The 15,033-nt window shown below is 46.0% G+C and overlaps 1 protein-coding gene across 1 annotated transcript in view; it reads right to left on the reverse strand.

Moving 5' to 3' along the window:
• Dsor1 (mitogen-activated protein kinase kinase 1) overlaps window positions 1-15,033 on the reverse strand; it is a 50,011-nt gene that overhangs the window by 9,695 nt on the left and 25,283 nt on the right. The window contains exons 8-10 of the mRNA XM_084594742.1: window positions 9,746-9,822; window positions 7,766-7,827; window positions 2,128-2,173 (exon numbers count right to left, since the gene is read on the reverse strand). Coding sequence (XP_084450868.1) covers window positions 2,128-2,173; window positions 7,766-7,827; window positions 9,746-9,822 — 185 coding nt within the window. The remainder of the gene's footprint in view (window positions 1-2,127; window positions 2,174-7,765; window positions 7,828-9,745; window positions 9,823-15,033) is intronic.

The raw sequence follows: 15,033 nt of genomic DNA on the forward strand, positions 1-15,033 counted from the left end.
ATCTGGACTATAAAAAAAAGAGATAAATTTGATTAAATTGTTTTATTGTTGCTGGACGAAGGCATCCAGCGTTCCCTGAACACGTTTTGCAAATGCAATCTTCAGGATCGCGGCCTTCATACCATCCAACTGCGAACCGAAGTTCTGCTCTGAACTCCCGAAGTACATCTGTAGTGTGTCGACTGCTGTGATGGCTACTGCGGGGGGGAAGGGGGGGGGGGCGCAACCAGCGTCGTCGCAGTCACTTTCGGAGGCACTATCTGCCCCTTCCATGACGTTCCCGGCAACTCCGCCAATTGTGAAGTCCTGTGTGGCAACAAGTTCGTCGTCAGCCGAAATGAAGTCCATGTGGGACAGACCTGGAGGCACAAGGTCCAACTCTTTAGCAGACTTCCATAGCTGCTCTAAGCAGGCTGTCGTGGCGGCACCATCAGCTGTTGCAGCGATGTCAACCGCGACAGCTTCAGCCTCGGCAGGCAGCGTGTCCACGCTGCTGCTCCATTTCCCGGCTGGAAGTCATCATGACCGAGAGCTAAGCTCAAATCCTTAGCTTTCACTAGCATGATGGGTCCACTGAGCGGGATGTTCCTTAACTGGGCATTCAAGAACCACCTGTAAAGTGCAGCTTCTATGTCACCGTGCGTAGCGCACTGGATCTTCTTTCGGTCCTCGCTGCCAACGTCATCATCGAGAATGGTGTCGATCTTGCTGCCGTTCTTGATTATCGTAGTGTGTGTGGACTGTGCAGTTTCATACTTCCGTGCGATATCACTCTTCTTCACGTTTCGGCGCACTTCGCCCAGAATGGCACGCTTCATTTTCAATGACAACACTTTTCTCTTTCCCGTTGAAGTGCTGGAGCTCGCGAGACTCGACATTGCCGAGAAATCGAAAGGTCGGGTCCGAGAAATGGGATAACTGAGTAGGTCTGTTGTCTAAAAATTGCCCAGGTGAAGTCAGGGATCATGAGATATCAAAGGTGAGAAGCGGAACAAGGCAAGAAGGCGTAATGGCGTCAGCGAGAGAAGCGCATAAAAAGATCCACAAAAGCGGAGGAAACGCTCTCGCTTCTCTCTCCCTGACTCTCCCTCTCCCGGGCCCAGAAATGAGAGAAGCCCCAGAGAGAGAAATTCAAGAACCGTGACTGGCTAATCGACCGCTGCTCCGTGACGTCCCCGAGAATTGCCTTTTATTTTCTTATTTTTTTACCTCCTGTGCAACCGGTTCAACGGTACAATGGGACGCCGCATCACGAAGACACCAAGTGAAGTGCTTTCGCTTCACGGGAGAACAGATGACGCTGTGAATGCGGCTGTCAGCCAAATTTTGTTCTTATTTTCGCACAAAAATTTGCCTGAAGGCGTAAAAATCTCCTGATTGATACATTATTTTTCATTTGGTACAAAATCACTTCACTACATCCGTTGACGTGTGCTTATTCACTTCATTAAAACTAGACCCAAATTGTATTGAAAGTGCAAAAATGGGAATGGGAAATTGAACTTCCTTTGTTATAACCGCTATTTTGCTATAAGTGGCTTCGCTATAACTGGGCTAGACTGTATGTGTTAGGATTGTCGCGCTGCACGTCGGATAAAATAAACAACTGTGGCCATTCCACTCGCTTATAACAAATGGGATGAATAGCCAAAGACTTGATACCGCAGTCGAACGACACAAATTTCCCGCCAATGCGGAGACCGAACAGCACCTCCCAAGTGCCTTGCCAACCAAACAAAGGGTTGGCAGTTCCTGCATAACATGCTACAAGGCCAATCAGGTCAATTCTTTTTCTACGAGATCACTGCACTTAGCTGTTAAGCACTGTGTAGCTTAAAGTGTCACTCAAGGTGTCGAAGCACACTTCCCATAAGTGCACTTAACTTGCACCCCTGACACAGACAACAGACATTAAACTATCTCATTTTCGAATTCATGAAGATGCAAACATACTAAGCACACCTATATAACCTATAAGGTTGTGTCCAAGGTTTAACTAACATGCAAAAAATTAAAAAAGTAACACATCTAAATCCTGTGTTCCACACATGATGGCCTTAGACACCCATATGGCTAAGCCTCATCTAATGAGCAAACTGACAGGAAGCAATGAAATCCCTCACTCACCATTAATGTCTTCAAGTCCCCTCGCTCATTTGGATTCCTCTTCAAGCTGTAAGTGACCAAAGCACAATCAAGTATTTCAGTCCCATGAAACCAACCTTCTGTAAGTGAAAAACGGGAAATTTAAACTTTCACAAAGGTCAAAAAGTGGTCAACAAGTCTGTTCCTTCGCATTCATGCCATACAGCATCCACACAAACACACAAGATGCACATTGCCATATAAAAGGTCTGCTGTACACTGTTCCTGACAGTGGATGTATAAATTGTTTGAGTGTTTCGTCATTATAAGAGAAGCAAAAATAAGAATGCAATCCCGACTAGAAAACACGACGCAAGGGCAGCAGATCATGGCATGGGACTACTGAATCAACACTGCTCCAAGGCCCCTGGGGACAGACACTTCACCCCTGTGGAAGGTGCCGGTAATCGCACTAAGGCCACAACGACCTATTAGTAGGCAGAAAGTGGTGGCTAGGCACCTTTTAGAACAGAGACCGGCCCTCACAAGACCGCACTAAAGAAGAAAAAAACGTACAGCTTGGCAAACTATCCGGAGGAAGGCAATACCTGTCGCATTAGGACACAAGGATGAGAGCTTAGTAGGTCAGGGAACAAACGCAAGTTAATGACCAAGAAGAAATGCACATGGGCAAGGTATGTAATGCGACAGAAGACAAATGATGGTCCCTGGATTTCAAGAGAAGGCATATGCAAAAGAGGGCAGCAGAGAGTCGGGTTGGTGGATCATACTGGGAAGTTTGAGGGGTACAGTGGCCGAGACTGGCTCAGGAGAGAGTTAAGTGGAGGGATAGAGGAAAGGTCTGCTTTCCAGTGAACTATATGCCATCTACCATTTTCAGTTACGTTTAAGCACAGCACAGGAGATGGCTGTCACCACAACTTCACTGGCGTGTATGATGTGCACAACGTCACACACAACACTGACACAACTTTATGTACTCGTTGTTCCTGCTTAACGGAAGCCTCATTAAAAATACTACTCATTTTTAAACAATCACTTTTCAAAAAACTTGTGTTGAATGCCTAATTAGTAATTTCATTAAATGGTACATACTGTCTCCATAGAGAAACTACAGAGACTACAAATGGTTTGGTTTGGTTTATGGGGATAAACGTCCCAAAGCGATTCGATATGAAGGACGATACAGTGGAGGGTTCCGAAGATTTCAACCACCTGGGGTTCTTTAACGTGCACTGACAACCCACAACACACGGGCATCTAGCTTTTCGACTCCATCGAAAAGTGGCCACCATGGCCGGGATTTGATCCCTCATCCTTTTGCACAGCAGTCGAACGTCCTAACTAGGCTTGTGCTAATATTCGATATTTTCGAATACGTAGTTGAACAAATAATGAGCTATTTAATATTTACTTCCGATTCAAATTTTGTTATTCAGGAATTTCGAAGTATTCGGCTCAAATGAACAGTCACATGAACGTGTTTTCGGACGTTTTAGTTTTTGGATTCAGCATTACTTTCCCCAGTACAATCCAGTCCAAACCAACCCAAACCAAGCCCAGAACGGTCAGAACAAAGGTACACAAAAACGCATCTCGTGGACATGGTCGATTGCGTTTAATGGGTGACTGTCTCTGCAACAGCGGTATTTGACCAGGGCTAGCTGCCTTAGAACACTCCAGAGCACCATGTGGGACGTGTATGCAGCCAGCAATCCAATTTGGAACTTTTTTATAAATATTCCACCGGGAACTGAAGCTTCATTTCTTAAATGCTAAGGCAATCCTGAAGACCCCAACAGGTACGACAACAACCCTAGTAACGCATTTAAATAGACATCCAGACTTGCACAAAGACCACCAAGAGAAGTGGGATGCATGTGAAATGCCATCCAAGCTCAAAGAAGCAAGCAAGGGGAGTGGTCAACAGCCATCCATAGCTGAAAGTTTCAAGCCAAAAATGAAGGCGTTGGCCCCAAAAGCCCAATAGATGACAAAAATGATAGCTCACTTAGCTCGGAGTATGCACCCCTACAACATGTCGAAGAACTGGGTTTCATCGACGTGATAAAGTTCGCTATGCCAGATTATGTAATGCCATCTTGGACAACATCCTCGAGAGCCATTATTCCAGACCACTACGCATCAAGCAAAGAGAAGGTGAAAAAGAAGTTCAGGGACATTTTTGCAAGTGGAGTGGAGTCGTTCTCAATCACAATTGATGGTTGGACATCGCGGGCAAATAACAGCTACATTTGTGTAACTTGTTATATCATGGACAGGGACTTAGTGCAACATGTGACTTCATTGGCTTGCACGGGGATGACAAACTCTCACACTGCAGGAAACCTGGAGCTACAGTTGAATCCCGCCACAACGAATACCGCCACAACGAAATTTCCGCGACAACGAATAATTTTTTATTCCCCGCGAGTATCCTATAAGAATTAATGGCCTAAATTTCTCTGCACAACGAACCATTTTTGCAGAGCGTTTCCGCTTCAACGAAATTTTCGCGTTCAAAATCGAAACCGAAACTAGTTTTATTGGCGAGAAGTCCAAGTCAAATCCAAAGCCACATTAAGCATGAAATCACGTGATTGCAGTTCCGCCATTTTGGCTTTGTGTCGTGGTCGCGTTGTTCACTCGCTGCCTTTCTCTTCGACAACGACGAGTTTTCATCCGCAGGACACGATGGCAACGCAAGTGAAAAAACGCAAAACTCTTTCCCTTGAGCAAAAAGCTCAAATAATCGCCCAAGCAGAAAGCGGAAGGAAGAAAGCGGCAATTGCTGAAGACTTCGGAATTCCTGCAAGTTCGCTGTCAACGATTCTAGGCAATAAGGACAGCGTGAGAATGGCACTTGCTTCAGGCACATCCTCGAAGCACAAAAAGGTGACGCGGCCCCTCCATGAAGAGTTGGACAAAGCAGTGCATGCGTGGTTTGTGGAAGCACGAGCCAGCAACGTCCCCCTGTCCGGAAGCATCGTCCAGCAGAAAGCCTTGAACTATGCATGCCTACTTGGCATTGATGATTTTAAAGCCAGCATTGGCTGGCTAAACCGTTTCAAGGCCCGCCATAACATCGTTGGAAAAGTGTTGTGCGGCGAGTCAATGTCAGCAGACGTGGACGGAGCAGCTGCTTGGAAGGCGAGTAACATGGCCGGAATTTTAAGCAACTTCGCGCCTGCAGACATTTACAACGCCGACGAGACCGGGCTATTCTACGAGATGTTGCCGGCTAGGACGCTCGACTTCAAGGGGCAGCGCTGTCACGGCGGCAAACACAGCAAAAAACGCATCACAGCGCTGCTTTGCACAAACATGGATGGCTCGGACAAGCGTCCGCCGTTAGTCATAGGCAAAAGTGCCAAGCCGCGCTGTTTTAAGGGAACTCGAAGCCTACCTGTGCAGTACAAGGCGAACAACAAGTCATGGATGACCCGCGCTATTTTCACCGAGTGGATGATGGCATTCGACCGCGACATGAAGCGGCAGGGCCGTAAAGTTTGCTTGCTTTTGGACAATTGTTCAGCGCATCACTCCGACGAAGTCAAGCTCACTAACACGGAGCTGAGGTTTTTCCCTTCCAATTGCACGTCTGTCTTACAGCCTCTCGATCAGGGCGTGATTCTTAGCCTGAAGCGCGCTTACCGCGGGAGGTTAATTCAGCGGCTGCTTTTTAACACTGAAACCGGCCGAGACACGAAGGTGGACTTGTACGTAGCACTGCAGATTATGTCTGCTGCCTGGAGCACACTGGGGCGCTCAGTAATTGTGAACTGTTTCAGGCACGCCGGATTTGCCGAAGGTCGACCCGTACACTCTGCTGGCCTAACACCAGGCGTTACAGACGACGACGAAGAGGCGTCACCGGCTCCGGGGATCGCGGCCGCCTGGAAAACGCTGGGAGAAATAGGAACCGTGCCGCCTAATCTCGAGCTCGACGAATACATCGGCGCTGACGCTTGTGTTGTTGTTCACGAAGATGTGAGTGATGAGCAGATCATAAAAGCTGCCCGGAATGATAAGGACTCTTCCGATGAAGAAGACGACGACGTACAGGAAGCGCCGGCTGCGGCAACCGCCGTACAGGTGATGGACGCTTTTGATGTCATCAGGAATTTCGTTGCTGTCCGAGACGACGATGTTGCAATGGGTTTGCTGACCGAGTGCGAAAATCGCGTGACGGCGTTGCTCGCCGTGAAGCGTAAGCAAACCAAGCTTACAGATTTTTGGCATTAAACGCCTTTGCTGCTGCTTGGGCAATTCTTTCTGCGTTTCACGTCAAATTTTTGCGATAACGAAGTTCCGCGAGAACGAATTTTTTTTCGTGCACCGTGAATTTCGTTATAGCGGGATTCAACTGTACAGTCAACGACCGAATTTTCGGATGCCCAAATTTTCGGACATGCCTGATATTCCGGACGTCTTCGCGAAACCGCCACGAGCCCCATAGAATCAATGTATATATGCATCTGAAATTTCCGACACTCGTACCCCCTGCCATCAAATTTTTCGAACTTTTTGATGCGACGGAAGGTCTGAAACCACAACTGTGTAATACAAGGCCGCCATTTTGGCTATTTCAAAGCTGTATATGTTAGCAAACAAAGTTTACAACGATTGCAAGGTGCGATCGCAAAGTGACATAGCACCGCTACTAGCGATTCGCAACTAAGCTACCTGTCTGGTAACACTACAAGAGTTCGTCAAAAAAGTGTCACGAAATCGTAAATGTAACCAGCTTACCACCGAGGTGCTAGAAGCGGCCAAAACTATAAAACATCACCAGCAGAAATATCCCACAAGAATTTATGCTTTTTTGACAAAGGATAACAGCGGGTGTGAGTATAAAAAGTCTGTGAATGTCACTGCCCAGACAAAAAATAAATGAAAAGCAAACGAGGCGTTTCTGGATGAAGTTTAAACTGATTGAATAGCAAACAGAGCAGTTTATTTGTCCTCACTAGAGCAGAACCACTTCTGTTTCTATGTCATTTGTTTTGGTCTTGGCTTGGCTATGCCTCGCTTTCTAGGCACACTTGTTTATGTCAGCGGCACAAGCTGAGCACTTTCTTTGCATTTACCAGATAGATTTGTCGCTCATACTAAAATGCAACATAATAGACAATTTTCACTATATTTTTCAGACCAGTGGACACAACACCTAAGGCTAATTGGGATAGGAAGCTTCACTAATTAGAGAAACCAACGTGCACTCCCAATATGCTCGCTCAGATGCTTGCATATGCTGTCGCACATTGCATTCCCACTGCACGGGCTTCTTTTAGTCATTTCATAGCTGACTGATCTGCTCTTTGTTTCCTGTAGTTATTAATTAATAATGATGGCAAAGTTGTGTCTTTTCGTTTTCATTATTGCTGCTACTGAACCTGGCGGTGGATGGTGCCGCATCTAATGCTAAAATGTCTGTTACAAGCAAGACTGAGTACCAAACTTAAAGGCTAATTTGTCCTTTACAGCCATTGTCTTCTACATCTAATGTCTGTTAAAAAAAGAGGTCCAATTAACGAATTTCATAGAACGGCCAACCATTTGGGTGAGTGGTGACTGTCTGTTACATCAATGTCTCCTATAACGGGCTTCAGCTGTAACGGCAACAAAGCAAGAAAAGGCCAATGAAAGCAGCACCTACCATCGATCAACGAGGTCCTTGAACTCTGGCGAAAAGACACCTGTCGGCACTGATGGAGGGGCCTAAAAGAGGCAGAGAAAAAATAAAAAGGAAGCAGGATATGAAGCGATCCCTTCAAAAGGCATGGTGTCAAAGTTGTAGTGCAGGCACGCAACCCCCTCCAAGAAATGACAAGCCACCGCCATAAGATAGCATATCAGGCTCAGAATTTGCCTTTATACCTATGGTAGAATTGATCCCACAAGAATAGGTAAAAAGTTGCCTGCAAGCATCTAACACACAAACACAAAGAAATGGTAATGCTTAGTGACAAAATGCCATGCCGAAAATGATGCAAGTAATAAATACACAGCATAATCTAATACACTCTCAGTTCAATAAATTCCCGACTAAATGCTCAAAATCACGGACAATAAACATTTCTGTAATGGCGAGCATTCTCCTCTAGTTTATACATTCTCGCATAATACTATATTCCCCAATAAGCAAGCGAAGAATTACACCAAACTCATATCATATGGCACGGTACATTAACCATTAAGCAAATTTTTCCAGATAAAATGGTTCTTTCTCACAATTTTTCGAAAAATTTAAAACCAAGCCTTTAATGTAATGGCTTTAATTAGTTCATGCCTGCCCATTTGCTTGGCTACTTTATGTTAACGCATAAATCGGCAGATGCCCCAAATAAACAGCGCTTCTTGCGACTGTCTATGCATATGAACGTTAAAAGAGCGCTTGAGAGTTACCCTACTGCGCTCTCTAAAAGGCTTTAGGTAAGTTGATTCTTCACGGCCCATGTATACAGTGGAAAATAGCAGATTATAGACGAGCAGCTAATAATTTCCCATATACTTCTCTTCTTACTGTGCTCTCACTATCAATGACGACTAAGCTATCACACTAGGCCGATAATGACACCAACGCGACTCATGAGACGTCCTCGCAATGCGACACGTTCAGAGGCCCCGGACGCTGAAAAAACCAGTCTGACGACAGTCTGTGGCCAAGACATTGCAAGATCAGCCATTGAACTAAAATCATTCATCAAACCCAAAGGCGATTCTGAACACTATGTCAATGAAGAATTAGCTTCATCACTAATATAACAAAAGAAATTAGTACAACTGCTGCATGGCATTGCAGTCTCATGTCCACACATCAGCATAATCCGCAAGTACATGCTAAGAAGTACCCAGGCCGTTGCAGACATGTACAACTCGAGTTGCAATATTTTTCCTTCAAGGCGAGCAGGATACTGCTAGATGAAGATCCGGGATGTGAAGCATGGAGTGCCCATCAACGAGATGCGACAGAAGTTACGTTCAGTAGGCTATGCCCTGGAAGGCCGAAATTTTACACAGAAAAAGTTAACGCACTGCATTTCCACAAAGAACAGTGCAAAACGAACCAAGTGTAGGTGCCACGAAGAAGTGATTATTTACAGTATGATAAGCAAATGGGGAAAACAGCGCCTGCCTTCCGTGTTGCTCCTTCAAGCCAGTCAGTGTAGAGCTGCCGATTCCTTTCCACATCCGAAGCATGCTTGGCAGGCTAATTTTGAAGCTATGTGATGCATCACGCAGGCAGTGTTTTTATGACATAACAAAAACTGCCGCGCCCACAGCTGATCATTGGACAATGGTCGTCCAGCGTCCTGAGGCGATGTCAACCTGCTGCCGACCATTCACCTCGGCACTCTGTGACACAGATGCAGACATCACAAATACAGGGTGCTGGCAGACCGATATGTTGTCTACTGAGCTAGGGTGACAGCCCCTTAAAAAAACCAAAGCTCGCAGCATATATTAGTTCATAAAAACATGTCCAAACTTACAATAACATAAAGACAGCATTTCCATAGAAACTTTAGAAAGAGTCATCCTGATTTCAGACTTTTCTCAAGTCATGTTCTCCAGAAGTGATCCACAGTGTCATCTGAACAACACCTATTAAAACAAGAAATCAAGCAGGACTGACTTCATTGACAATGTAGTCGAGAAGTTCGAAGATTGACATGGGTCGTGGTCCGTCACCCGATGCCATGCCAGAGTTGCCTGCATAACAAGAGAGCCACATGTCACATACACGAGTGCACAGTTGAACAGTCAGCGAAAGCAAAATACGTGACGTTAACATTACGGTACAAATCAGGCCGGTGAAAACGTGCACAGTCAATGCTAGGTTTTAAGCAACACTTGCGGGTAGCCATTGCTCATGCCACCTGCTGCCTTGCTAGAAGAATGACACTCCCACCTTACTGACGTTGTATTTACAGTAAAACATCTATAATTCGAACTCAGTTAATTCGAAATCCAGGATAATCTAAAGGTTTTCTGCGGTCCCGGGCTTTCCAGTGTAGATCTGATCGGTTAACTCAAACCGGCGGCCTGCGTCAGCCCGGTTAATTAGGAAATTTGTGGTGCTATGCGGCAATGCCCAATTGATGTTTCACCGCAAACCCTGCGAAATGACGGCCCTAAGGAGCCGTGAGGCAAAGCCACATAGTGATGGCGATGATTTATAGGCGACACGCCCAAGCCGGAGCACTCTAGGCACAAAAACCGGTCCACAGTGCAGCCCACGGACTGCCAAAACGCACACCTGCAGAGGAGAAGACGTGCTTTACTGCAAAGCAGTGAGCATACCTATTTTGTCACATGAACTCGCCCCCACTCCATCCCAAGGCATGTTTTACCCTCTCTTGGCACTGTGTCAGCAGCAGCATATGTTGCGTGCCGTGACCGCTCTTCCCCTGTGCCTCCAGTATGCACTATGCAGGTCTCGCCTGCATCATTTCTTTGAGTTGTGTGGGGCGGTTAGGGGTTGGCTACTGCATCGTTGTTCTTTTGGGCTGTGCAGAAATGTTAGCTTTGTGACTGTACTGGTGAAGGAAATGCCGAAGAACAATAATGCTTGTTCTAAGACAGAGTTGGCTAAAAGGCACGGCTTGACCCTCTCGGCGTTGCAATACTGAGCAACAAGTTGAAGATATTAGAAGCCTATGACAAGACATTCTTTGAAGCGGTCACGAGTGCGAGCTCCCTCATATCAAGATGTGGAATCTGCTCTGCTTCGCTGACTGCGGAAAGCAAACGCAGCCCACCTTCCCGTCAATGAACGATACGGGAGAAGGCCAACGAGACGGCTCTACAACTTGGGCACGACAAATGCAAGTCTAGTAACGGATGGTTTAGCGATTTTAAAGAACACAATAATTTGACATTTCTGACCGTCTGTGGTGAGAGAGGCAGCACTAATGAGAGTACTGTCGAGATTGGAAGAAGCATGCTTTGGTGCCGCTGCTTAGCGAATATGGTGCAAACAACGTTTACAACCTTGATAAGGCTGCATTCCTTTTAAAGATGCTGCCAACAAAAACATTCACAGTGAAGAACACCACAGTCAAGCGTAGAAAACAGGCCAAGGACAGAATTACTGTGCTGTTTGGCACGAATATGTGCGGTAAACACAAGCTGCCGCTACTGGTTGTTGGGAAGACGGGGAAGCCTAGCTGCTTCAAGGAAAAATTTATCAGCACCACCTGCTCAAGCGCGTGCTGCTTTGCTATAACAATGGCAAGAAATACTCCATCGACCTCCTCGGAGCCGTAAGCCTCATGGTGTACGCTTAGAAACAAATGAAGCCCACATTGATCAGGCGGTGTTTTGAACATGCTGGTTTTTTCAGTGAAAGCATTATTGACGCCGATGAAGACTACCGATGTATGCTTGACGAAGAAGGAGCAGAGTATAGTGCACTCTGCGCAGGAGATGGTGAGTCCAACACAGTCAGCTTCGCTGAGTATCTGAACTTTGAGAGTGGTGAGCAGACAGGCTACTCAGACTTGGAAAGGGAGATTACTGCTGTTGCGAACTTATGAGATGACAGTGACGAGCCTCCCCAAGCACCTGCTCTCAGTGAAGTTATCGGGTCGCTGAAAGTTATCCGCAGTTTTGTTCAATGCCACGGTGGAAGTTCTGTGTTCAGCTAGTTTACCAACTCGAGAACATGACCTTCGGAGCTATAAACTACAGGACGCGGCCAACCAGTATCTCCAATTACTTTAAGTAATTCAAGATATGCTGAATAAAGGTAGCGCGTTCCTGCTACGAATTTTTTTGCCCAAGTTGAATTTTTTGGTATGTACTCGTAAACTCGCTTAATTCGAAGATTTCTCGCGGTGCGATGACTTCGAATTAACGAGGTTTTATTGTATTCACAATAGATATGCTACTGACTAGCCTCACGTAGCCTGCCTTGATGAATAACTAGCTTGCTCTTTCATGACTTCAGAGACTAAAAAGGGTCCGGCTCTATATTAAGTCCAGCTTGTTCTTTAATGTGAGCCATCATAGTCTACTTTTACCACACAGATAAATTCTGAAGCTACAATTTCCCACCTTCGCCATTCTGATTCAGATGAGAGTGACAACGATGAAGCAGCTCAGCTAAATGGCTTGCCAAGCAAAGACAGCGAGGAACAGCCCCTGCTGCCCAAGAATTTAAGGAAGAAGATCAAACCCAATGAACGGAATAATAAATGTTTACATGTTCTGCAGAGCATCGTAGCGTTTTATTAGGATAAAATTTTCATGAGAGTAACACGGAAAAAAAAAAAAAAACAAGCCCAGCCAACATGCAAAAAAATACCCAGCAGTGAAGTGGTTAACTGCTGTAGCTAAAAAAAAAGCTCTCACATGGTGTATATACGGGGTATTTCAGGGAAGACTAAGTAATTTTAAAGAATACTAGACTCAAAACAGAAAAACAATATTTGCAGGTAACATGCTCTCTGCCCTAGCAGACATAACTTGCTGAGAAAAGCCTCCAATTATGAGTGTAAATAACAAAAATTCTATAATTAACTTCTTAATTATCCTAGCTGGGTGGTTAGTCCCAATGGGCAGTTTGATACCGCGAACGAGACAATGTCACATTAGTTTTTGAAATAAAGAAAAAGTCATTTTCTAGAGCCCTGCAGCTCGATGAAATCAGACGTTTTTTTTTTCCTCACGCAACTGAAACTGAGCACACGAGGAATGTCGGAAGTATGGCGTAAGTGCAACGTCCGCTGGTGATGCACGGCAATGAATGCAGCGCGCAATTCGAGACGCGTGTGCTGATTTCCCTTGCTAGGGAGCCTATGTGCTTGACCTCAGACCTTGTCCGGCGTTATCCCCTGCTTCGTCGCTCGATGTAGAGAAGGATAGTCATCGTCAGCCACAAGGACATCGATTCTGAAAGACCCAATGAGCTCAACCGAAGTTTCATATTTTTGTATTCGCCACTTCTGGTATGGCTATCCAGAGACCTTGATTTCACGCGTCATCATGCATTCATTCCTTACTTTCAGCTTCCAGTTTCCTATCATCCCTGCATGTGATCCACAGTGCCCGAAAAAGAAAAGGTTTGTCCGCGTGGCAAGGGGGGCATACGTGGCAGTGCTGTACGCTATCAGGCTGTTCTTGCGATTGTGCTAGCCTCTGTTTCTCAAAAAACACCGAGGTTTGCATTTGAGGTGCCTTTCTTTAAGTGAATGTGTGACAAGACTGTTGCAGTGCTAGTATTTCAAATCACTTGAATGTGTGGAAGGCCTGGATTAAAGCGTCACGTCGCATCGTGATAATTGTAGGAATGGCCATGCCAATGCAACAATGATATTTCACAGCCCAGGTGGTGGACGTTGGGATCGCAGAAATGGGCGCGGAACTGGCAACCAGACTGTATGCTGCCCAGCATCCTGGTCGTCGTGTGCCAACTCACACCAAGTTCATATCGATATTTCATCAATTTAAGGATATACTGGATCAGTACATGCTCAGAAAAAGAAAAGGTCAGGAAGTGGAGCTGATCTTTTGACATTGACGTCCTTGCTTATGTTTTGTCATGCCAGAAGCTGAGTGTAAGACAAACTTCCAATGGATATGGAGCAAGCACGGCTTCAGTTTGGAGGTCACTTTCAAGAAACAGCGCCACTCATATCATGTGTGTCTTCACCATAAACTGTCACTGAATGACTTTCAGAAACAGCTCGATTTTTACAAATTGGGCCTAATTAAATATGATGAAGACCCGGAATTTATGCACATAATACTTTGGACAGACGAGGCCCAACTTTGCAGGGACTCGAATGTCATTTTGCAAAATGCCCATTATTGGTGCGACAAGAACCCACGTTGGCTACGTCAGCACAAGAACCATTTAAGATGGTCAGCTAATGTTTCTTGTGGAATTTGAAACAGCCGTATTGTTGGCCCCTGCTTCATCGACGGAAGACTTCGCTAGAAAAAAGACAGACTGTGTTCTAAAAGGCGCTGTCTCTGAGTTTCCCTCGGAGCTACCAGTGGTGGTTTGAAAAAAAATATACACGGATGCTTGAGACTTTTTCTTTCGCCATTCCTGGCAAGCACCTTTCGCAACCAGTGGACTAAGCAAGGGACAAGGGGCCGGTTGGTTGGTTGGTTGGTTGGTTCATGGGAAGGGAAAGGCGCAGTATCTGTCACACTTGCTCTGTGGACACCTGAACCGCGCCGTAAGGGAAGGGATAAAGGTGGGAGTGAAAGTGGATAGAGAGAAAGGGGGGCCGTAGTGGAGGGCTACGGAGTAATTTCGACCACCTGGGGATCTTTAACGTGCGCTGACATCGCACAGCACACGGACGCCACTTCGTTTCGCCTCCATCGAAACGCAGCCGCCGAGGCCGGGATTCGATCCCGGGAACTCCGGCACAGTAGTCGGGCGTCTTACCACTGCACCACCCCGGCGGGGCACAAGGGGCCGGAGACTGACTTTTAAGGAGACTGACTTTTAAGGTCGCCAGATTTGTCACCGCTGGATACCCTCTGGGGATATGCTAAGAACGAAATTTTCAAGTAGTCAGCGAACCACCCACGGCCACCCAGTAGCCAGCGAACCACGAAGACCTGAAGCAGCATGTCAAGATATCAGCTGATGATATTCTCGGAGAGATGCTCATTTCTGCTTTGAACTTCTTTAAGAACTGCATTCTTCTGTGCTTCGCAATGGACAGTAATGAGCTTAAGCACGCCATGTGAGATTTATTTACTCTCATCCCAAGTAGTATTACTTTCATGGGGTATGCAAGTGGAGTAGCAACGAACTGAGTCATTAAAGTTAACCAGTTCGGTTTATTCCCGATTGTTATATGTAGTACAGGCAACTAGAAAGTCCACGCTTAACATCGGCCATCAAAGCCTACCAGTTCATAACACGAGACGTGTGTGATCCAGGCATCCAGCACACAG

Source organism: Amblyomma maculatum, chromosome 2 (assembly GCF_055883805.1).
Source record: "Amblyomma maculatum isolate TAMU_Amacu chromosome 2, ASM5588380v1, whole genome shotgun sequence".
NCBI lineage: Eukaryota > Metazoa > Arthropoda > Arachnida > Ixodida > Ixodidae > Amblyomma > Amblyomma maculatum.